At 41.8% G+C, this 24,810-nt stretch overlaps 1 protein-coding gene across 2 annotated transcripts in view; it reads right to left on the bottom strand.

The window, feature by feature from the left end:
• DHDDS (dehydrodolichyl diphosphate synthase subunit) overlaps positions 1–24,810 on the bottom strand; it is a 45,815-nt gene that overhangs the window by 7,131 nt on the left and 13,874 nt on the right. For both annotated transcript variants that reach the window (XM_007522549.3, XM_016187918.2), the window contains exons 6-8: positions 22,957–23,058; positions 18,234–18,348; positions 15,096–15,203 (exon numbers count right to left, since the gene is read on the bottom strand). In XM_007522549.3, coding sequence (XP_007522611.1) covers positions 15,096–15,203; positions 18,234–18,348; positions 22,957–23,058 — 325 coding nt within the window. The remainder of the gene's footprint in view (positions 1–15,095; positions 15,204–18,233; positions 18,349–22,956; positions 23,059–24,810) is intronic.

Below are 24,810 nucleotides of genomic sequence, written 5' to 3'. Positions count from 1 at the left end.
ACTGCGTTTTCATCTCTGTCAATCACCTGGATGCATCTATCATCGAAGCAGCTTGTAACTTGTGCACTGCCAAGCCATCCCTTCTCTGCCCTGGTTTTCTTTCTTTCTTCTTTTTCTTTTAAATATTTATTTCCTTTTGTTGCCCTTGATGTTTTATTGTTGTTGTCGTCATTGAATAGGACAGAGAGAAATGGAGAGAGGAGGGAGAAGACAGAGAGGGGGAGAGAAAGATAAGACACCTGCAGACCTGCTTCACCGCCTGTGAAGCGACTACTCCCTTGCAGGTGGGGAGCCAAGGGCTTGAGCCGGGATCCTTCTGCTGGTCCTTGCACTTTGCGCTTAACCTGCTGCGCTTAACCTGCTGCGCTACAGCCTGACTCCCTCTGCCCTGGTTTTCTATCTGTTCTACTGTGACGGAGTCAAGATAATTCCCTTTGGCAGTTCCAATTCTAACCCACAAAACTTGCAGCTGAGTTTCTGCATCTCTTGGCATGTACCAGCTACTGTCCTCCGATCAGTTATTCTAGGTCCAGAATCCCCTTCCCAGCTCTACCTTGGCTTGCTGCAGGAACTGGGACATACTGGGTTGAGCTTAAAATCAAAGAGATGGTAGGGCCAGGTAGTGGCGCACCCAGTTTAACATACATATTACCATGTACAAGGAACCGCTTCAAGCCCCTGGTCCTCACCTTCGGGGAGGAAGCTTCACAAGTGGTTAAATAGTGCTTCAGGTGTCTCTCTCTCTCTTTTTTTTTTTTTCCCTTCCAGGGTTATTGCTGGGGCTCAGTGCTGACACTACAAATCCACTGCTCCTGGAAGCTATTTTTTCCATTTTGTTTCCCTTGTTTATGGTTGTTATTATTGTTGTCACTGCTGTCGTTGTTGGATAAGACAGAAATGGAGAGAGGATGGGAAGACAGAGGGGGAGAGAAAGACACCTGCAGACCTGCTTCACTGTTTGTGAAGCAACTTCCCTGCAAGTGGGGAGCCAGGGCCTCGAACCAGGATCCTTATGCTGGTCCTTGTTCTTCGCTGTCATGTGCACTTAACCTGCTGCGCTACTGCCCAACCCCCCCTCCAGGTGTCTCTGTCTCCCTATTCCCCTCACCCCTCTCAATTTTTCTCTGTCCTATCAAATACAGTAAATATAAAGTGAAATGAAATGAAAGGATTGGAACAAGAAACTGATGCAGAGTATGTAAAAGGAGACACTGGAAAGCTCTACTCTCTAGTCTGAGGCCAAAGTAGTTAGGATGTTATTAGCCTGGATTCTATCCTTAGTACTTCTGCTGATGTGCTAAGATTTCTTAGAAACTGAAGGTTTCTGAGTAGAGGATACTTGGCCAAGACTCCTAAGGGGACTGCTTAAAAGGATTCTGAACAGCTAATATATCCATAATAACTCTGGTTTACACACTCTAAAAGTGGGAATAAAAAATAGTATTAGGGCCGGGTGGTGGTGCACCTGGTTGAGCGCACGCATTACAATGTGCAAGGACCAGGTTCGAGCCCCTGGTCCTCACCTGCAGGAGGAAAGCTTTGCAAGTGGTGAAGTAGTGCTTTAGGTATCTCTCTCCCTCTCTATCACCTTCTTGATTTCTGGCTGTCTCTATCCAATAAATAAAGATAACAAAAAAATTTTTTTTTAAATAGTATTTATCAGGAGGGGAAGACAGCATAATGGCTATGCAAAAAAACTTCCATGCCTGAGGGGCTAATTCCCAGGTTCAACTCCCCGTACCACCATAAGCCAGAACAAAGCAGTGCTCTGGTCTCTTTCTCTGTACCTCTCTCTTGCTCATTACATAAGATAAATAGGGAGTCAGGCAGTAGTGCAGCGGTTAAGTGCACCTGGCGCAAAGTGCAAGCACTGGCTTAAGGCTCCAGGTTTAAGCCCCGGGCTCCTCACCTGCAGAGGAGTCGCTTCACAGGTGGTGAAGCAGGTCTGCAGGTGTCTATCTTTCTCTCCCCCTCTGTCTTCCCTTCCTCTATTTCTCTCTGTCCTATCCAACAACAATAAAAACAAGGTCAACAAAAGGGAAAAGAAATATAATAAAAAATTAAAAAAAGATAAATATATTTTTAAAAAGAATAGTACTTATCAATATTTTGTACAACTATATAGGATCAATGTAAAGGATATTTGATGTGCAAAGGCTCAATAAATGCTTGCAATTATAGTTCAGAGGTATCAAATGAAGTTTGTTTGTTTTTTTGCCTCTAGGGTTATTACTGGGACTCTGTGCCTGTACTACGAATTCAATGCTCCTGGAGGCTATTTTCCCCCCTTTTAAAATTTATTTTCCCTTTTGTTGTGCTTGTTTTTTTATTGTTGTTGTAGTTATTATTGTTGTTATTGATGTCACTGTTGGATAGGACAGAGAGAAATCTAGAGAGGAGGGGAAGACAGAGATGGGGAGAGAAAGATAGATACCTGCAGACCTGCTTCACTACTTGTGAAGCGACTCCCCTGCATGTGGGGAGCTGGGAGCTTGAACTGGGATCCTAATGCTGGTCCTTGTGCTTTGCGCCATGTGCGCTTAACCTGCTGTGCTACCGCTCAACTCCCTATTTTTTCCTTTTTTGTTGCCCTTGTTGTTTAAAAATGAAGCTTTTTTGTTTTTGCTGCCAGAGTATCTAGCACAGCTCACTCTCCTCCCCTCAACTTGGTTTCCAGTCTGCACAATTCCATTGTTTCCAGTCAATCTTTTTTGTCTTTTTGGATAGTGTGAAAGACAGAAAGAGAAGGAAAAACACCAAATCCGGCTCCACTGCTTGCAAAGCCTCACCTTTGTGTGGTGCTCATCTGTGGTGGCTGGGGGCTTGGACCTAGTAACGTGTAGGCTCTGCTGGTGAGTCATCGCCTACCCTCACAACTGGAACTCTTCTAGTAGGTCCTCTCAAATCGCCATCCCATCCTAGGAAATGCCTGAACCATTTACCCACTGCCCAGGCCCAGACATCATCATTTGTACTCATTTGTTTCATCTTAGAAGACACCAAAAGAGCTTTAGAATCACATCAACACTACCACCAACAAGATTATCTTTTAAGTAATTTTTAATTTTGTTTCCCAGTTTGTACTATTCTTAGAATACATGCTTCAAACTCCCTCACCTACTTCCTATTTCACTTCCCTCAATCACTCTAAGTCTGACCTTGTCAGATAAAGGATTACAAATGCTGGGTAAGGGCAAGAAACAGGAACACTTTTTTAAAAAAATATTTATTTTATTCCCTTTTGTTGCCCTTGTTTTTTTGTTATTGTTGTAGTTATTATTATTGATATCATAGTTGTTGGATAGGACAGAGAGAAATGGAGAGCGGAGGGGAAGACAGAGAGGAGGACAGAAAGACAGAACCTAAAGACTTTCTTCACCGATTGCGAAGCGACCTACCTGCAGGTGGGGAGCCAGGGGCTCAAACTGGGATCCTTACGCTGGTCCCTTGTGCTTTGCACCACCTGCGCTTAACCTGCTGCGCTACCACCAGATTCCCAAGGAACACTTTAATGATGGCCCTTTTGGTCACCACCAGGCTACCCCATCATCTGGGGTCCTAATCAGGGAATCCTGGGATTCCCACAAAGATAAGATGAGCCCAGACCTCTAATAGATCCCTCTTTCCACCATCACTGGTCACTTCCATCAGAAATATTATTATAAGCCCTCTTGTGGGCCTCTATAGGACCTTGTCCGCAATGTGGTCAACATTGGTAGGGACTGCCCCACTCTCCAAAGGGAGGCTGGGTCAACATACTCTGTTACTCAAGGAAGACTGGTTCTGAAATGAATGTAGTCTAGAAAGTTCCTAGTTGGGAGTCGGGCAGTAGCACACTAGGTTAAGTGCATGTGGTGCAAAGTGCAAGGACCGGCGTAAGGATCCCAGTTCAAGCCCCCGGCTCTCCACCTGCAGGGGAGTCCCTTTACAGGCGGTGAAGCAGGTCTGCAGGTGGCTATCTTTCTTTCCTCCTCCTCTGTCTTCTCCTCCTCTCTCCATTTCTCTCTGTCCTATCTAACAACGATGACATCAACAACAACAATAATAACTACAACAACAGTGAAAAACAACAAGGGCAATAAAAGGGGAAAAAATATATATATTAAAGTTCCTAGTTGTGGCCATGTGGACTGCAAGCTCAGACTGACAGGGATGCAGAGGTTACACAGGCTCCTGTGCTAAACATGAATAGATATGGGCCCTAGGTCAGACCAATGGGGTTTACAGTTAATGGTATTTATATACCCTGATCCAGCATTCTAGTCCTATTCCCAACTCTGACACCATTTATCCCAGACAATACCTTTTGCCCACCTGCATGTTAGCTGTTGGGTTCAGGTCAAAATTAGTAAAGTCATGGGCCCCTTGGAATATACCTAAAATAGATCTACTAGCTCCCCCCAACATGAAGACTCCAAATCTCATCTACTATATTCTTATCTTTAGGTGCCTGATTATTAAACAATTTATTCTGCTTTATTTATATAAAATTTCTTTTAAAATTATCTTTACTTATTGGATAGAGACAGCCAGAAATTGAGAGGGGAGTGGGGGATAGAGAGGGAGAGAAACAAAGAGACACTTGCACCCTACTTCACCACTTGTGAAGCTTTCCTTTTGCAGATGGGGACCAGGGCCTTGAACCCAAGTTCTTGTGAATTGTAACACTGTGGTCAAGCAGGTGTGCCACCACCTGGCCCCTTGTTCACTTTATACCTTACAGCTTTTCAGCCACCAAGTTGCAGATGCTACCATGACACCATCCTGACTTCCCTGGACAAATGACCTTACCAATGTGTCCTGGAACCCCACCTCTACAGAGCCCTACCCAACTAAGAAAAGATAGAAACAGGCTGGGGGTATGGATCAACCTGCCAACATCTATGTCTAGCAGAGAAGCAATTACAGAAGCCAGACCTTCCACCTTCTGCACCTCATAAAAATCTTTGGTCCATACTCCCAGAGGGATAAAGAATAGTAAAACTTCCAGTGGAGGGGATGGGATATGGAACTCTGATGATGGAAATTGTGTGGAATTGTACCCATTATCTTACAATCTTGTTGATGATTATTAAGTCACAAAAAAAAAAAAAAAACATAGGGAGTCGGGCGGTAGCACAGCGGGTTAAGCGCACATGGCGCAAAGTGCAAGGACCCATAAGGATCCGGTTACAGCCCCCCCACCCCCGCTCCCCACCTGCAAGGGAATCGCTTCACAAGTGGTGAAGCAGATTTGCAGGTGTCTGTCTTTCTCTCCCCCTCTGTCTTCCCCTCCTCTCTCCACTTCTCTCTGTCCTATCCAACAACGACATCAGTAACAACAATAATAAATACAACAATAAAACAACAAGGTCAACAAAAAGGGAATAAATAAATATAAAAAATTTTAAAAAGAAAGATATATATAATAAGATAAAAATACATGCTTCAGAAGCTGTAAATAAATATAAAAATTTTTTAAAAAGATATATATAATAAAAATACATGCTTCAGAAGCTGTATAGTCAGAACTGAGTTCAATAACTCGAATAAGTCATACTTTGCTGAGGGGTTATATTAGTAATGGAGAATCAGTTTTCATTTGCTCCTCTTTCTTTCCCTTCCCCTCCCCTCCCTTCCCCTTTTTCCTTTTCTTTTCTTTTCTTTTCTTTTTCTACCAGAGCACTCTCAGCTCTGGCTTATAGTGGTGTGGAGACTGAACCTGGGACTTTGGAGTCTCAGACCTGAGAGTTTCTTTGCATAAGCATTATGCTATTAACTCCCTTCTTCTTCTTCTTTTTTTTTTTAATGTGCATGGAGAACAACATTGCTAAATAGATTCCCAGCCTAATTATTTTAAAAATATTTATTTATTTTCCCTTTTTGTTGCCCTTGTTTTTTTTTTTTTTTTGTAGTTATTATTGTCATTGTTGCTGGATAGGACAGAGAAATGGAGAGAGGAGGGGAAGACAGAGAGCGAGAGAGAAAGACAGACACCCGCAGACCTGCTTCACCGCTTGTGAAGGGACGCCCCTGCAGGTGGGGAGCCGGGGGCTCAACCGGGATCCTTGCGCTTGGCGTCACGTGCATTTAACTTGCTGCACTACCGCCCAACTCCCCCAGCCTAATTTTTTATACGTTCTTTTTCTTTTTCACTATTTTTCGAGTAGAGAGACAGAATAGAAAGACAACACACCACCACTCCACCATCTTGGAGTTTCCCTGTGTCATCATGGTAGTCCCAGGTGATAGCTGGTTTGAACTCGAGCTCATGTACAGAAAGGTGTGCGCTCTACTGGACGAGCTATTTCCAGGCCTCTGTTTCTTTTTAATGTTTATTTTCCCCATCTCAGTCCATTCAGCTCTCCTCTTCTCAACAGTACCCTCCTACTATGGCACAGGTTCTCACATGAACTACTTACTAGTCTGGACCTCTTCCCTCCCCCCCAAATTCTGAGTGATCTTTAAAAACTGTCAATCAGATCCTGTTATTCTCCTGACCAAATTTTTTTCAGACTCATCATAAGGTGTTACAAGGTGCTATGAAGGTCTGCCGGCATCTTCATTTGCTACCTCAATATGCTTGCACTTGCTGCTCCCTTTGCACAGAATATCCCTCCTCTCCATTTTCACATTTGGCTACTTCGCATTTTTCTCTCTCTTCCTTCTTCTCTTAGCCCCCCCTCTCTTTCTAGTTCTCCTTCCCCTCTTCCTTCTACCAAAGCACTGCTCAGTTCTGGCTAGCAGTGGTGTGAGGGAATGAACTGGGCATTTTGGAACCCCAGGCAGTTGTTTTTTTTTTGGCCTGGAGCCCAGTGCCTGCACCAGGAATCCACTGCTCCTGGCAGCCATCTTTGTTCCATTGTTGCTGCTGTTGTTGGATCGGACAGAGAGAAATTGAGAGACAATGAAGACAGAGAGGGGGCGAGAAAGACAGACAGCTGCAGACCTGCTTCACTACTTGTAAAGTGACCACGCTGCAGATGGGGAGTTAGGGGCTTGAACCAGGATCCTTGTGTGGGTCCTTGCACTTTGCACTATGTGGCTTAACATGGTGTATTACTGCCCGGCCCCCTTGAAAGTCTTTTTGCATAACCATTATGCTATCTTTCCCACCCTTATAAATATAAATTTTATTTATTTAATGATACACACACACACACACACACCAGAGCTCAGCTCTGGGTTATGGTGATGCTGGGGATAGAACCTGGGACCTCAGAGTCTCAGGCATAAAAGTCTTTCATATAACCATTATGCTGTCTCCCCAGCCCTCATATTTTAAACATGGTGGCTTTAAAGTCACCTTCTTTAAATTAGCAAAATTGGACCTCTGGTAAACCTCACTGGCTACAATACTGCCACTGCACAAAGCTTAATGTTACTTTCTTACAGAGGGTTTCCTTGGCTGCTGTATTCAGTACTTCTTGCTCTCTTCATTTCTCACCAACGCATTATACTTTATTTAAATATTTTCTTTATTTTAATGAGAGAGAGAACAAGCAAGCAGAGAACTACTCAGCTTTGGCTTATGGTGGTTTTGGGGATTGAACCTGGGAGCTCAGAGTCTCAGGCATGTCTTTTTCTTTCTTCTTTAAATTTTTTTATATTTATTTATTTTCCCTTTTGTTGCCCTTGTTTTTTCATTGTTGTTGTAGATATTGTTATTGATGTGTCGTTGGATAGGTCAGAGACAGAGAGATGGAGAGAGGAGGGGAAGACAGAGAGGGAGAGAGAAAGAGAGACACCTGTAGACCTGCTTCACCGCCTGTGAAGCAACTCTCTTGAAGGTGGGGAGCCAAAGGCTTGAACCGGAATCCTTATGCTGGTCCATGTGCTTCGTGCCATGTGTGCTGAACCCGCTGCGTTACCGCCTGATTCCCAGGCATGTCCTTTTCATAAACTTATGCTATCTCCCCAGACCATAACATTCTATTTATATGTCAGCTTTCCTTCTTTCTCTCTCTCTCTCTCTTTTTTTTTTTGCTTCCAGGGTTATTGCTGGGGTTCAGTGCCTACACCATGAATCCACTGCTCCTAGAGGCCACCTTTCCCCCCTTTTGTTGCCCTTATTGTTTTAGCCTTGTTGTGGTTATTATTGTTATTGTTGGTGTAGTTTGTTGTTGGATAGGACAGAGAGAAATGGAAAGAGGACAGGAAAACAGAGAGGGGGAGGGAAAGATAGATACCTGCAGACCTGCTTCACCGCTTGTAAAGCGACTCCCCTGCAGGTGGGGAGACAGGGTCTCGAACCTGGATCCTTAAGCCAGTCCTTGCGCTTTGCACCATGTGCGCTTAAACCGCTGCGCCACCGCTCAACCCCCTCTTTCTCTTTATTTTTGGATAGAGCCAGAGAAACTGAGAATTGAGAGGGATACAGAGAGGGAGACAGACAGACAGCTATGCTCGACTTCACCACCCATGAAGCTTTCATGAAGCTCTAGTTCACTCATCAAGTTTCTACCCCAAATCTTTTGGGTGTGTTGGGAGGGATAAATAATAAACCTTACATTAAAAACAAAGTGCCTGGGGGGCTGGGTGGTGGCGCACCTGTTTGAGCGCACATGTTACAGAGCACAAGGACCTGGGTTTGAGCCCCCGGCCCCCACCTACAGGGGGAAGCTTCACAAGTGGTGAAGCAGGGCTGCAGGTGTCTCTCTATCTCTCTCCCTCTCTATCACCCCCTTCCCTCTCAATTTCTGGCTGTCTCTATCCAAAATAAATAAATTTTTTAAAAAAGTGCCTTAGTGGACCCTCAATATGTTAGCTACATAACACATACCACCATTATTAAGAGTGCTGATCAGATGCAAGTGATTCTACCTCCTAGTGAAACTTGTTTTAAGATTTGGTGATGTGGTCAAGGAGGTGACACAGTGGATTCTCAACTATGAGGTCTGGGTTCAATCCCCAGCAGCACATGTACCAGAGTGACGCTTGCTTTTTTTTCTCTCCTATCTTTCTCATAAATAAATAAATAATAATAAAAAAAAAAGATTTGGTGATTAAGGGGCCAGGTGTTCAGTGTACTGGTATGGACCAGGGGCTTGAACCTGGATCCTTGTGCACTGTAGTGTGTGCAGTTAACTGGACCACCAACTGGCCTCTATTTGTCATCTTTTTACTCAAGTAATAATAAGCACCACAAAAGTAGGAACTTCAGATAATTAGCTTAAAACCTCTTTTGCCTAATAATCACAGGAGTGAGTAAAGAGTTTGAAAGAATTGTAATCAGAAATACAGGAAAACAAATGAGACTATGGAAGAAAACACTAATTATCTCAAGGTTATTAGAGAGCTGAAAACTGAAACAGCTGAGCTAAGAACACAATTAGCTGAACAAGCTAAAACAGTATCAGAACAGGGTAACAAAATAGATGAACTCCAGAAAACAGTAGAGGGCAGAGAGAATAGAATCAATGAGGCTGAAGACAGAATTAGCAAGATCGAGAAGGAATTAGAGACAACTAAAAAAGAAGTAAGAGATCTCAAAAAGAGATTAAGAGATGCTGAAAACAACAACAGAGACTTATGGGATGACTTCAAAAGAAACAATATACGCATTATTGGCTTACCAGAGGAAGAAAGAGAGGGAGAGGAAGAAAGCATTCTTCAGGCCATAATAGCTGAAAACTTCTCTAGTCTAGACAACACCAAAGACATAAAGATTCAAGAAGCCCAGAGGGTCCCAAACAGAATTAACCCAGACCTAAAGACACCAAGACATGTCATACTTAGATTGGAAAGGAATAAGGATAAAGAAAGGATCCTCAAGGCTGCAAGAGAAAAAAAACAAAGAGTCACCTACAGAGGAAAACCCGTAAGATTTGCAGCAGACTTCTCCACATAAAACACTACAGGCCAGAAGAGAATGGCAAGATATCTACCAAGTACTCAATGAGAAAGGCTTTCAACCAAGAATACTGTATCCTGCTAGACTGTCATTCAGACTAGATGGAGGCATCAAAACCTTCTCAGACAAGGAACAGTTGAAGAAATCAACTATCACCAAGCCTACCCTGAAAGAAGTTCTGAAAGGTCTCCTATAAACAGTCAGACCATCATAAATAGGACATATATCAAAACACTCTAAAACTCTACAAGAATGGCGTTAAAATATCTTCAATCTTTGATATCAATAAATGTCAATGGCCTGAATTCACCTATTAAAAGACACAGAGTAAGAAGATGGATCAGAAAACACAACTGAACAATATGCTGTCTACAGGAAACCCACCTAACTCAACAAGACAAACACAGACTTAAAAGTGAAAGGATGGAAAACTATCATACAGGCCAATGGCCCACAGAAAAGGGCAGGAACAGCGATTCTCATATCTGACATGATAGACTTTAAAATAGATAAGATTAAAAAAGACAGGAATGGACACTACTTAATGCTCAGTGGATCAGTCAATCAAGAGGACTTAACAATTATTAACATCTATGCACCCCATGAGAAGCCATCTAAATACATCAAACGTCTACTGAAAGAGCTACAGCAAAATATTAACAGCAACACAGTCATAATAGGGGGCTTCAACACCCCACTCTCAACTTGACAAATAATCCAGGCAGAAAGTCAATAAAGACATAAGAGAGCTAAATGAAGAGATAGATACACTAGAACTATTGGACATTTTCAGAGTCATTCATCCCAAAAAACTGGAATACACATTCTACTCAAGTCCACATGGGTCATTCTCAAGGATAGACCATATGTTAGGCCACAAAGACAGCATCAGCCAATTCAAGAGCATTGAAATCATCCCAAGTATCTTCTCAGACCACAGTGGAATTAAACTAACACTTAACAATCAACAAAAGACTAGTAATAGTCCCAAAATGTGGAAGCCCAACAGTACACTCCTTAACAACTTCTGGGTCAAAGAAGAAACAAAGGAAGAAATCAAAATGTTTCAAGACTTCAATGAAAATGAAGACACAAACTATCAAAATATTTGAGACACAAGTAAGGCAGTACTGAGAGGGAAGTTCATAGCTATACAAGCACACCTTAGGAAACAAGAAAAAGCACAAATAAACAGCCTGATTGCACATCTTAAAGACCTAGAAGAAGAACAACAAAGAAACCCTAAAGCAACCAGAAGGACAGAAATCACTAAAGTTAGGGCAGAAATCAATAATATTGAAATAAGAAACCATACAAAAGATCAATGAAAGTAAATGTTGGTTCTTCGAAAGAGTGAACAAAATTGACAAACTTTTAGTCAGACTCACAAAACAAAAAAGGGAGAAGACCCAAATAAATCGAATTGTAAATGGAAGAGGAGATATCACAACAGACACTGCAGAAATTTAACATATCATGCGAGGCTTCTATGAACAATTATATGCCACCAAGCTAGAGAACCTGGAAGAAATGGATGAGTTCCTAGATATCTACCAACTTCCAAAACTAAGTAAAGAGGAAGTAGATAACATGAACAGGTCCATCACAGTTAATGAAATTGAAACAGTTATCAAAAATCTTCCCAAAAATAAAAGTCCTGGACCAGATGGTTTTACAAATGAATCCTACAAAACCTTCCAAGAAAAACTAATACCTTTACTTTTAAAAGTTTTCCAGAAGATTAAAGACACAGGAATACTCCCTGCCAGCTTCTATGAAGCCAAGGTCACTCTGATACCAAAAACAGACAGGGACACAACCAAAAAAGAAAACTACAGACCAATATCTCTGATGAACATAGATGCGAAAATATTGAACAAAATTCTAGCCAACCGGATATAGCAGTATGTTAAAAAGATTGTTCATCATGACCAAGTGGGGTTTATCCCAGGGATGCAAGGTTGGTTTAATATACGTAAACCAATCAACGTGATCCACCACATCAGTACAAGCAAGACCAAAAGCATATGGTCATATCAATTGATGCAGAAAAAGCCTTTGACAAAATACAACATCCCTTTATGATCAAAACACTACAAAAAATGGGAATAGATGGAAAATTCCTGAAGATAGTGGAGTCTATAGATAACAAACCTACAGCCAACATCATACTCAATGGTGAAAAACTGGAAGCATTTCCACTCAGATCAGGTACTAGACAGGGATGCCCACTATCACCATTACTATTTAACATAGTGTTGGAAGTTCTTGCCATAGAAATTAGGCAGGAGCAAGGAATTAAAGGGATATAGATTGGAAGAGAAGAAGTCAAACTCTCCCTATTTGCAGATGCAAAGACCTGGGTTCAAGTCTCTGTTCCCCACCTGCAGTGGGAAAGCTTTACGAGTGGTGAAGTAGAGCTACAGATGTCTACAAGGGGTTCCTGGTGACAGCAGATTAAGAAACTCTCACTTACCCAAGTGCCTCCTGGGCATTGTGTCTCCAGACTCAAGCAGCAGCACTAACTTTGGGTTTAAAATTCTATGACTTTGGGAGTCGGCGGTAGCACAGCGGGTTAAGCGCATGTGGCATAAAGTGCAAGGACTGGCATAAGGATCCTGGTTCAACCCCCCGGCTCCCCACCTGCAGGGGAGTTGCTTCACAAATGGTGAAGCCGGTCTGCAGGTGTCTCTCTTTCTCTCCTCCTCTCTCCATTTCTCTCTGTCCTACTGACATCGATAACAACAACAACAACAATAATAAATACAATGACAACATCAACAATAACTACAACAATAAAAAAAGAGCAAGAAAAAGGAAATAAGTATTAAAAATTTTAAAAAGAAAAAAAGTGCCTTATGTTAGCTACACAACACATACCACCATTATTAAGAGTGCTAATCAAATGCAATTGATTCTGCCTCCTAATGAAACTTGTTACAAGATTTGGTGTGATCAAGGGCCTGAGTGGTTCAAGTCCCTAGTCCCCACCTTCAGGGAAAAAGCGTCATAAGTGGTGAAGCAGTGCTGCAGGTTTCTCTCTCCCTCTCTATCTTCCCTTTCCTTTACAATTGTCTGTCTATCTCTATCCGATAAATAAAGATAATAGAAAAATTTTTTTTTTAGTGATCACAGTTGAAAGTAAAGGGCTAGGGAGATAGTGCAGCAGTTTTGCATAAGGCTTCCATGCCTGAGGTCCAGAAACCACCATTAGCCAGAACTGAGCAGTGTTCTGATGCTCCCTCTCTCTACCTCAAATAAATAAATCTATAAAATATTGAAAACGTAGGGGAGATAACATAGTGGTCATGCATAGGGCTCCTGCCTGAGGACCCAAAGCCCCAGGTTCAATCCTTTATACCATCAAAAAACTGAAAAGATTGAAAGTAAAACTTGAAGTTGTGGCAGAACTTAGTCCCCTCCTCTTTGTTTTTTGCCACCAGGGTTATCGATGGGACTTGGTGTCAGCACTATGAATCCACTGCTCCTGGTGGCCATCCCCCCCCCCCGCCTTTTTTTTTAATTGGATAGGACAGAGAGAAATTGAGATAGGAGGGGGAGACAGAGAGACACCTGCAGACTTGCTCTGCCACTTGTGAAGCATCCCCTACTGCAGGTGGAAAGCTGGGGGCTCCACCTGGACCTTTGTGCTTAGTACTATGTGCACTTAACTGGGTGTGCCAGTGCCCAGCCCACTTACTCTCCTTTAAAAAAACTTTTTTTGTCATTGTCAGAGCTTCTCACTGCTTTGGGCTCACAAAAAGAGTGAGACAGGGAGTTGGGCTGTAGTGCAGCGGGTTAAGCACAGGTGGCACAAAGCACAAGGACCTGAGGAAGGATCCCGGTTGGAGCCTCCGGCTCCCCACCTGCCTTGGAGTCGCTTCACAGGAGGTGAAGCAGGTCTGCAGGTGTCTGTTTTTCTCTCCCCCTCTCTGTCTTCCCCCTCTTCTCTCCATTTCTCTCTTGTCCTATTCAACAACAACGACTACAACAATAAAACAAGGGCAACAAAAGGGAATAAATAAATAAAATAAATATTAAAAAAAAAGAGTGAGACAGAGACAGATAAGAGACACAGACAGACAGAGGGAAAGGCACATAAAGAAACTTCCACTAATGTGGTAGGGCTGGGCATGAACCTGCATTGCAAGCATGACAAAGCAGGCACCTTCCCCGTGAGCTATCTTGCTGGTTCTGAATATAGTTTTATACAGTGGAAAGACAGTACTGTTTTTATTTTTTTTAAGTCTTTCCCCCCCAATTAAAAAAATTATCTTTATTTATTATCAGATTCTACAAGGGGTTCCTGGTGACAGCCAGAAGCCAAGAGGGAAGGGGGTGATAGAGGGAGAGAGACAGAGAGACATCTGCAACACAGCTTCACCACTCGCAGAGCTTTCCCCTGCAGGTGGGGACTTGGGGCTTGAACCTGGATCCTTGCACATTGTAACATGTGTGCTCAACCAGGTGCACCACCTCCTGGCCCTACAGTATTGCTTTTGTCTTTTATCTTAATTCCTTCTGGAGAGGTTTGGAATTTGTATACTTTTACTCCTAGAAACCTTTTATTAAGCTAATGCCTTCAATGAAAAATGACTAGTCTCTCGATCATTTCGTTTTTTCTCGGCCTTCTTCTTTCCTGGGTTTTTGTAGTAAAGAGATTAAAGACTTGTAACTTGAATCCCAATTTTTATTGGTTGTATGTTCTTAAATGTCTATATTTTTCTTTAAGACACCTTTTTTTAAAACATTATCTTTATTTCATGGGTAGAGACAACCAGAACTTGAAAGGGAAGGGGGCAATAGAGAGTGAGAGAGACAGAGAGTCACCTGCAGCTCTGCTTCACCACTTGTGAAGCTTTCCCCCTGCAGGTGGGGTCCAGGGGCTTGAACCCAAGTCCTTGTGCACTCAACCCTGTAACATGTGCACTCAACCAGGTGCGCTACCACCTGACCCCCAAATATCTATATTTTTCTATGCAAAAAATGCAACATGACTTTTCTGACAACCCAATAATTTCTCTTCTATTTGTTCACTTGCCCAAGTGAGGCTAATAATACCTACCTCACTGAGCTCTTGGGCACATTAAATGAAATAGTGCATGTAAATGTTCATAGTGCTGACACATAGTAAATAGTAAGTGGTGGCTATTATTATCATCACTAGCATGCTTATTAGCAAGTGTGTAGTCCATCCTAAGTGGTAAACTAATGCTAACCTTTCCTTCCATCCCATTTATTCAGGCCAGTACTGAACTCTTACCTGAAGCATGTTATGACTCATCTGGAACTGCAGGATGGCCTCACAAAGGTTCCAAAATGTGTACTCTGGCCACAAAGTGGGTTGAAACACCAGGCAGGAGTGAGAGGTCTAGGAAAAGCAGGGAGGAAGAGTCAGGTTAAGTAACATGTTGCTAGGACACATCCCTGGCCAGGCGTCCAAAGGAGCAGGCTGAGCAGGACCCAGAGCCCAGAGATGAGATGACATAGGCATTCTAAGCAGCAGCAGCAGCTGCTGCTAGCTCTGATTTATTCACTAATGAGGGGTGGGGTCATTTGAGGCAGTTAGATCACCTGCCGGCAATAAGGCAGCTCTAAAGAGACACTAGATCAACATTTCCATCAGGATTTCCCAAGAGCCAATTTTAGGATGATGAATTAACATCTGGATTATGTTAATGGCACTTGGCCTTTAGAGGTCATCAAGGAGACACACTGTCTGATAAAAGTCACCAATGAACAAGTGGTAGTTGCCAATGTTATTTTTAAGTCGCAGAATTATAGCACAGTGGTTAAGAGCATGAGCTCTGGGGCCAGACTTGCTGCCTTTGAATTCTGACTCCACCAGTTACCATCTACTTGACCTGAGGCATTACTTAACTTCCTTGGGCTTCAATTTCCTCAATTATAATAGCTAGGTGATAAGAATGCTGAGCTTTTTTTTTTTTTTTTTTTTTGGGGGGGGCTGTGAAAGTTAAACACAATAATGTATCCATAGCAGTCAGGGCAGAGTCAGGTGAAATTTAATAATAAACACTGATGTAACCTTTTGGAACATTCTTGACAGCTATTGCTTGATATAACATTTGTGGTGGGAAATTCAGTGTCTCATGGGGGATAACTTTAATTTACCAGATAGTCTGTTATGTTAAGTTCCCAGAAGGTCTACATAGGTCTCAAATCTTTCTATGGAACAAGTTTGTTTCTTTTTCAAAGTGGAATTCTTTTAAATGTCTGAGGGCTAGATTACAGCTTATTCTTTTTTTTTTTTTTTAATTTTTTTAATATTTATTTTATTTATTTATTCCCTTTTGTTGCCCTTGTTGTTTTATTGTTGTAGTTATTATTGTTGTTGTCATTGTTGGATAGGACAGAGAGAAATGGAGAGAGGAGGGGAAGACAGAGAGGAGGAGAGAAAGATAGACACCTGCAGACCTGCTTCACCGCCTGTGAAGCGACTCCCCTGCAGGTGGGGAGCCAGGGTTTGAACCGGGTTCCTTATGCCAGTCCTTGTGCTTTGCGCCACCTGCGCTTAACCCGCTGCGCTACAGCCCGACTCCCAATTAGAGCTTATTCTTATCTATTTCCAAGGTTTTAATGGCTTGTATCAGCCAGTAAGCTATAACTTTTTAAGACTGAAGCCTTCGTTCCAATGTGGTCACTTCTGTATTCCTAGCACAAAGAAGGAATACAACATACTTCTCTGAAAATAAACTACAATCATGGTCCCCTTTACCACACTACTGCCTTTCATTCATTCCTTGCAGATTATAAATTCCAGATTCCTTGCCATTCCAGATGGTCTCATAGTCTCTTAAAACTCAGTACCCAGGGACTGGGTGATTGCATATACCCAACGCAATGTACTTGTTAAACTGTGCAAGGACACAAGTTCAAGGCCCCAGTTCCCACCCACAAGGTGAAAGTTCATGAGCATGAAGCAGCACTGTTTCCCTCTCTATTTGCTCCTTCCTTCTCAATTTCTGTTCCTAGGGGAGAAAAAAAAAAAAAGAACAAAACAAACAAAAAACCAAACAAAAAATACTGAGCCACATCAGTATCCAGAGTAAATTTCCCAAACATGATCTGACCAGCAGAGTGAGCTACAGAACCATTAGCTCAAAACTGAGTGTCCTCAGTAGCTGGATTGTGCTTACTTTTTAAAAAAAATATATTTTTTATATTTATTTATTTATTTTCCCTTTTGTTGCCCTTGTTTTTTTATTGTTGTTGTAACTGATGTCACTGTTAGATAGGACAGAGAGAAATGGAGAGAGGAGGGAAGACAGAAAGGGGGAGGGAAAGATAGACATCTGCAGACCTGCTTCACTGCTTGTAAAGCGACTCCCCTGCAGGTGGGGAGCAGGGGGCTCGAACCAGGATCCTTACGCTGGTCCTTGCACTTTGCGCCACGTGCGCTTAACCCGCTGTGCTACCGCCGGACTCCCTGAACAAGGACTTTTACCAAGTCATGTATTATAGAGGTGCCAAGTTAACAGATGGGAAATTTTCAATGCAAACAAAGTTATTGATATTTGGGGCCAGAGAGATAAGCCTACCAGGCAGGGTGTCTGTATTGTATGACCCATGTCCAAAGCCTGGCACCACATGGGAGGTGTTATGGCAATGGAGGACATTCTGGGGCTGTGGTGTCCCTCCTTCTCTTTGGCTTTCTGTCTGAATGAAAAAAGCCCTAGTTCCACCTAAGTAGACTCATAAGTTGGAAGAAAAAAACTTACTTGGATCTGAGTTTAGGGGCAGACTACAAGTTAACTGAGAGGCAATGTCTGGCTCCTAAAGAAGAATTTGCATTTAATTTACATAATAGCATGCAGAATGTGCTTCTATAGATATGGCCTTTTATTCTGAAAAAGGGACACTAGTAACTGAAGGCCAAGTTCCTGCCTTCAGGATATGAGTTTATGTTAGGGAAGAAAAGATAGAAACCCAGTTACTAAATAAATAAATAATAAATAATAAATAAAAAGAAATCCAGTTACTTGTCTATAGCCATACAGCCCTGAACATGCCCGATCTCAGCTGATCTCAGAAGCTAAGCAGGGTCGGGCCTGGTTAATACTTGGATGGGAGAAATCCAGGTACTTGAAAAGGGGTGTTCTCATGTAACTGGACAGTCTTTATTTTTCCTCTAGATGGAAAGCCTGAATTTTAGAGAGTGACCCACAAGCCCCTAAGTCATTGACCAATGAGGAAGGGAAGACAAATATTATCAGGCACAGTCAGAAGACATTCCTCTGGACTGTAGACATGACCCCTCTCCCAGCCAAGCTATCTGGTGCCAGAGTGGCAGAGAGCAAGACAAGTTCCTCAAAGTCCCGTTGTAGGTATGGTTACAACTTTTTGGTTAACACAAACAGAATGGTGGTTTGAAACTACATACCTGCCACAGCAGGAAGTCACTAAGCCTTACTTCTCCAGAAGTCCGTATTAAGATGTCAGGGTGAGGAGAATGGTTGGTATAGAGACATTTGTCAAGCAGAGACTCAGAGATATCACTAGAGTGAGGAAGAGACAAGATAAGCATTTCTATTTCATTGCACAGTGACTCCCCATGGCTTATAGAACACCATTAAATGCATTAGTTAACACTACCTGATACACAAGTCCTCAACAAAAGTTTGCTAAATTAATGATTTTAACCCTCACAACTACATATGCTATTCCTAGCCTCATCTTGTAGATAAGAAAACTGAGCTTTAGAGAAGAGAAGTAATTTTCTTTCATTTCTTTTCTCTTTTAACTAGAGCACTGTTCAGCTCTGGCTTATGGTGGTGCAGGGGATTAAGCCTGGGACTTCAAAGTCTCAGGCCTGAGAGGCTCTTTGCATAACCATTATGCTATCTATCTCCACCCTTCTTTTTCTTTTTCTTTTTTTTTTTTAACCAGAGCACTAATCTGCTGGTTTTTTTATGGTGTGGGGGACTGAACCTGGGACTTTGGAGCCTCAGGTGTGAGTCTCTTTGTATAAGCATTATGCTCTCTACCCCCAAGAGGAATAACTTTCGCAAAGTCATTTAAAAACAGATCAAAAACTTGCATATATTAAATGCACACTTTGAAAAATGTTTTCATTTTTTTAAAACAGTTTGATTTTTGTGGCCCTGGAGGTAGCACAGTGAATAAAAATGTTGGACTCTCAAGCATGGGATCCCTGGTTTGACCCCTGGCATCTTGCATGCCAGAGTAATGTTTTATTTCTCTCTTATTAATGGGTGAATCTTTTTTTTTTTTTTTTTGATAGGATAGAGAGAAGTTGAGAGAGAAGGAGGAGATGAGAGAGGGAGAGAGAGACCTGTAGCACTGCTTGTGAAGCATCCTCCTTTTATGTGGGGACCGGGCATTTAAACCTGGATTTTTGCCTACAGTACTCAATTGGGTATGCCACTGCATGGCCCCCTACATGTAAATCTTTTAAAAAGTATTATTATTATTTTTTATCAGAGTCCTGCTCATTTCTGGCTTATGGTGGTGCTGGTGTTTGAACCCAGGAGTTTGGAGTCTTAGGCATGGAAGTCTTGCATAACCATTATGCTGTCTCCCCACTCACCAACTTCTAAGAATTTCTTTCTTTTTTTTTAATTTAATGAAATGTACACACATCAGAGCACTGTTCAGCTATGGTTTGTAGTGGTGCTTAGAACTGAACCTGGGATATCATAGAGCCTTAGGCATGAAATTCTAATGACCAGCCCTTCCGGTTTTGATACAAACCTTCCAAAGCAGACAGACACTTAGCTTTCTTCCCTATAGAAAGGGTATGTGTAAAGCTAGTGTCTGCTAGAGAAAAAAAAAAGATTCTGTTTATCTGTTTTACCCAAAGGTGCCTAAAGAAGAGTGGCAGACTTTGGAATCTCTAAGTGGTTAAGAGTTGTATGGATCCCCAATGCTATGTGTAAGAAACTGGTACTGTGGCTTCTCATATGACCCTTATAAAATAAATCTTAAAAAGCAGATTCCTAGGGCAGGGGTAGATAGCCTAATGGTTATGCAAACAGACTCTCATGCCTGAGGTCCCAGGTTTAATCCTCTGCATCACTATAAGCCATGGTTGAGCAGTGCTCTGGTAAAAAAAAAAAAAAAAAAGATTTCTAGAGGCTCAGGACTCTACTTTCACTGTTCCCAGGGGTCATCTTTTCCTTCTTTTTGACACAGGATGACAGAGAGAGAGAGAAATTGAGCTCAGGTCTTCATGTTTGCAAGTAGATCACTATCACAATTACCCATAGCTGAGCAGTATGCTTAAAAAAAAAGTTTGGAAGGGCCAGGCTGTGGTGCACCTGGTTAAGCACACACATTACCACATTATGGTGCGCAAGGACCCAGGTTCAAGCCCCTAGTCCCCACCTGTAGGGAGAAAGCTTCTCAAGTAAAGTAAAATAAAGTAGGGCTGCAGGTATCTCTCTCTTTCCCTCTCTATCTCACTTTCCCCTCTCAATTTCTCTCTCTATCCAATAATAATAATAATAATAATATAAAGAAAAATAGTTTGGAGTCAGGTGGTAGTGTACTTGATATAACATACATACTACTGTGCACAGCAACCCAGGTTCAGGACCCCAGGTCCCACCAACAGCAAGAAAGCTTCACAAGTAGTGAAGTAGTACTGTAGATCCTTCTTTCTTCCTCTCTTACAAACATAAAAATAAAAAAGCCACCTGCAAAGGGAGTACTTCACAAATGGTGAAGCAGTGTTGCAGGTGTCTCTCCCTCCATATTTCCCTTCCTTCTAAATTTCTATCCAGAAAACAAAAGTCAACAGGAACAGTAAAGTGGTGCACACAGGGAGCCCCAGTGATAACCCTGCACTCACGCGCACACACACAGTAATTTGGGAGCAGTGGGGTCTGTTGGCAAAAAAAGAAGAGAAAGAAAAGAAAAACACTACCAACATAAAACCCTTTCTCACTTTCCTTATCTAATTTCATGCTCAGCAAGCAACTTCATGATACTTAGCTTTGTTTTCTTTTTTCTTTCTTTTTAAGATTTGTTTTTATTTTTATTTTTTTTACCAGAACACTGCTTGGCTCTGTAGCTTATGGTGGTATAGGGGACTAGGATCTAGGACTCTAGAGCCTCAGGAATGAGATTCTGTTTGCATAACCATTATGTTATCTATTGAAGTCCTTAACTTTGTTTCCTACATAAATGATACGTATTCCGGAATCAGGAAATTTTAGATTTAAGCTCCATCTGTGGTACTTACTAGCAGCATAACCTTGGGAAAGTCATTTTATTGGTGAATTCAGTTTTCTCATAAAATGGAGAAAAGACTGGGATACCACACATATGAGATTAATGATTTAAAACATAGGCCACATTACATGGTTTACTTTTTACTCTTATTATTATTGCCTCCAGGGTTATCGTTGGGGCTCAGTGCCTGCACTACGAATCCACTGCTCCTGGAGGCGATTTTTCCCATTTTGTTGCCCTTGTTGTTGCATTTGTTGTAGTTGTTATTGTTGCCATAGCTGCTGTTCTTGTTGGATAGGACAGAGAGAAATTGAGAGAGGAGGGGAAGACAGAGGAGGAGAGAAAGACAGATACCTGCATACCTGCTCCAACACTTGTGAAGCAACCCCCTGCAGGTGGGGAGGTGGGGGCTCAAATCCACATCCTTGAGCCAGCCCTTGTGCTTTGCGCCGTGTGCACTTAACCTGCTGTGCTATCACCCAGCACTCCTATTTTTTAAAAAATATATTTACTTATTTATTTTATTTTCCCTTTTGTTGCCCTTGTTTTTCATTGTTGTTGTAGTTATTGTTGTTGTTATAGATGTCATCATTATTGGATAGGATAGAAATGGAGACAGGAGGGGAAGACAGAAGGGGAGACAAAGACATCTGCAGACCTGCTTCACTACCTGTGAAGTGACTCCCCTGCTGGTGGAGAGCCGGGGGCTTGAACTGAGATCCTTAGGCTGGTCCTTGCGCTTTGCACCACCCGACTCCCCTATTATATTTTTTGTTTTCTTAGTTCAGTTAAATTTCCTTAATTTACTAATATTACTGAAGGTTACATTAATAACAGGAAAGGTCACTCACTCTCAGCTCTACTTACTAGAACTCCATTATGTTGCTAATGGTGATTAAATTTTTTTTGAAAATATCTAATTTTTAGAATTTTTTTTTATTATCTTTATTTATTGGATAGAGGCAGTCAGAAATGGAGAGGGGAGAGGTGATAGAGAGGGAGAGAGACAGAGAGATACCTGCAGCACTGCTTTACCACTCGCAAAGCTTTCCCCCTGCAGGTGGGGACCAGGGGCTTAAACCCGGGTTCTTGCACAATGTAACATGTGCACTCAATTAGGTGCACCACCACCCAGACCCTGAAAATATCTAATTTTTTTTAATGAAACTGGAACATGAAACTTAATGGCTAATTCATCCAATGAGCTATATTCCTAAAATTTCAGTTTAAGGAAATACTGCAAAAAGGGCCAAGAAGGGTATTTAAACCATCATTTTATTAAGGAAATAATAATTTAGAAGACGGTTGTTGTTATTGGAGTGCAATTTCTTATTTTTTTAAATATATATTTTTAAAATATTTATTTATTCCCTTTTGTTGCCCTTACTGTTTTATTGTTGTAGTTATTATTGTTGGATAGGACAGAGAGAAATGGAGAGAGGAGGGGAAGACAGACGGGGGGGAGAAAGATAGACACCTGCAGACCTGCTTTACCACTTGTGAAGCGACTCCCCTGCAGGTGGGGAGCAGGGGGATCAAACCGGGATCCTTATGCCGGTCCTTGCGCTTTGTTGTGGAGTACAATTTCTTAACTCTGCATGATAGATGTCTTCATACCACTCCTATAACCAACTTAAGTTCTCCTCCACCATCATGGCATTGTTATTGAATGCCAGTTTTGCTATCTGTTGTGCTATTTTCCTGGGCTTTCATGGTGTGTGGCACACAGAGAAATTCTGTGGCAAGCTGTAAGCAATCTTAAATTCTAAATGAGGGGACATCCCTCCTACTCTTTCCATCTGTGTTTCGGACTTAACTGTTGGCCTAAATACATAGCTTGGGAAAGATTTCACAGTTTACTGTGTTCCTATTTTTCTCCATCAGTTACCAAGCTGAATAACTAGGAATACCTGGGCTCCAGTAGACCTTGCTCCACTCCCCAGGCCATCTCTCTTACAGCATTGCTGATCTCGTGACGAGATGTGTATGCAAAGCAGACATTCAGGAAGCACCTGAAATGAAAAGAACAATAATTTACTAAAGCAATGCAGGGATCAAGAATTGGAACTGGGAGTCGGGCGGTGACGCAGTGGGTTAAGCACACATAGCGCAAAGCGCAAGGACCAGCAGAAGGATCCCCGGTTTGAGCCCCCAGCTCTCCACCCGCAGGGGAGTCGCTTCACAGGTGGTGAAGCAGGTGTGCAGGTGTTTATCTTTCTCTCCCCCTCTGTCTTCCCCTCCTCTCTCCACTTCTCTCTGTCCTATCCAACAACAATGACATCAATAACAAAAAAAATAATAACTACAACAATGTTAAAACAACAAGGGCAACAAAAGGGAAAAAAAAATATATATATATGAATTGGAATTAGACTTCTTCCTTTGAAGAAATTCATACCAACTGTTAACCAAGGATGTCTCTGAAAGGTGAGACTGAGTTTGTTTTTTAAGTTTTTTTTTTTTTTGAGTCAACATGGTGTTAGCTTTATAATGAAGCAAAAAGTGACATTATTATTTTCCTAATCCTCTCCATTTTTACAGTCAACAACATTCAGAGAATGTGAATTCACTCGCTGTGATATTCACATAAGCAAAGAAAACTAGGAATGGAAATTTGATGTGAAACAAATCCATTACCAAATATATATTGTATTCCAAATACACATATAATGAAATGTGGAAGACGGAACTCTGTTATGGTCTGTATGACTTCCCACAGGTGATACACATATAATGAAATGTGGAAGACGGAACTCTGTTATGGTCTGTATGACTTCCCACAGGTGAAAGAAGTGTAACAGGAAAATAATTTCTTGAAGAAACTACCTTCAGACATAAGATAATGCCTGTTAAATTCTCACCCCATTCTCTGTCAAATGAAAAGACTGTAATGGGCTAGGTGCATGAGAGTAGGTATATGAAGAACAAAGATGATAAAAAATTCTTGTTTTTTTAATTAAATTTATTTTTTATTAGTGATTTAATATTGATTTTAAGAATTATGAGATAACAGGGGTATAATTTCACACCATTCCCACCACCAGAGTTCTGTGTCCCCATTCCCTCCATTGGAAGCTGCAGTAGTTTTCCCAAGGTCACAGATGTGAGTTGACTATTATTTCTATAACTATCTATATTTATATATTTTTGCCCATTTTTTTTTCCTATGGTCCCGGCTTCTCTTCTTTTCTAAGTTACACCTATACCCACTACTTCTGAATGCCCTTTATTTTTCCCTCTTTTCTCTCTGGGTGATGAAATTGGAGTTCTGAGCCCTCTGGCCATCTTCCCTCTATCACTGAGGATGAGAAATTCCATGTGTAATGTTCACATATGTAATATTGCATTGCCTCTCTGGCCTTTCCTGCAGATTAGAAGAAGAAATCTCGGGGCCAGTTGGTGGCGCACCTGGTTGAGCGCACATATTATAGTGCACAAGGAGGACCCAGGTTCAAGCCCCTGGTCCCCATCTGCAAGGGGAAAGCTTTGCGAGTGGTTAAGCAGTGTTGCAGGTGTCTTTCTGTCTCTCTCCGTCTCTATCTCCCCCTCCCCTCTTGATTTCTGGCTTTCTCTATCCAATAAATAAATAAATAAAGATAATTTTAAAAATTAAAAAAAAAAAAAGAAGAAATCTGCAAGCATCCATATCATTCTACCATTGCCTCTTTTTTGTTGTTGTTATTAGGGTAGGGACAAAGAGTGAAAGAGACCATAGCACTAAAGCTTCCTTCAGTGTGATGGGGGCTGGGCTTGACCCTGAATTT

The sequence above is a fragment of the Erinaceus europaeus genome, chromosome 13, assembly GCF_950295315.1.
Source record: "Erinaceus europaeus chromosome 13, mEriEur2.1, whole genome shotgun sequence".
In the NCBI taxonomy this organism is placed as follows: Eukaryota; Metazoa; Chordata; class Mammalia; order Eulipotyphla; family Erinaceidae; genus Erinaceus; species Erinaceus europaeus.
Note: the sequence above shows the minus strand (reverse complement) of the source record. Positions and strands in the feature narration are given on the sequence as shown.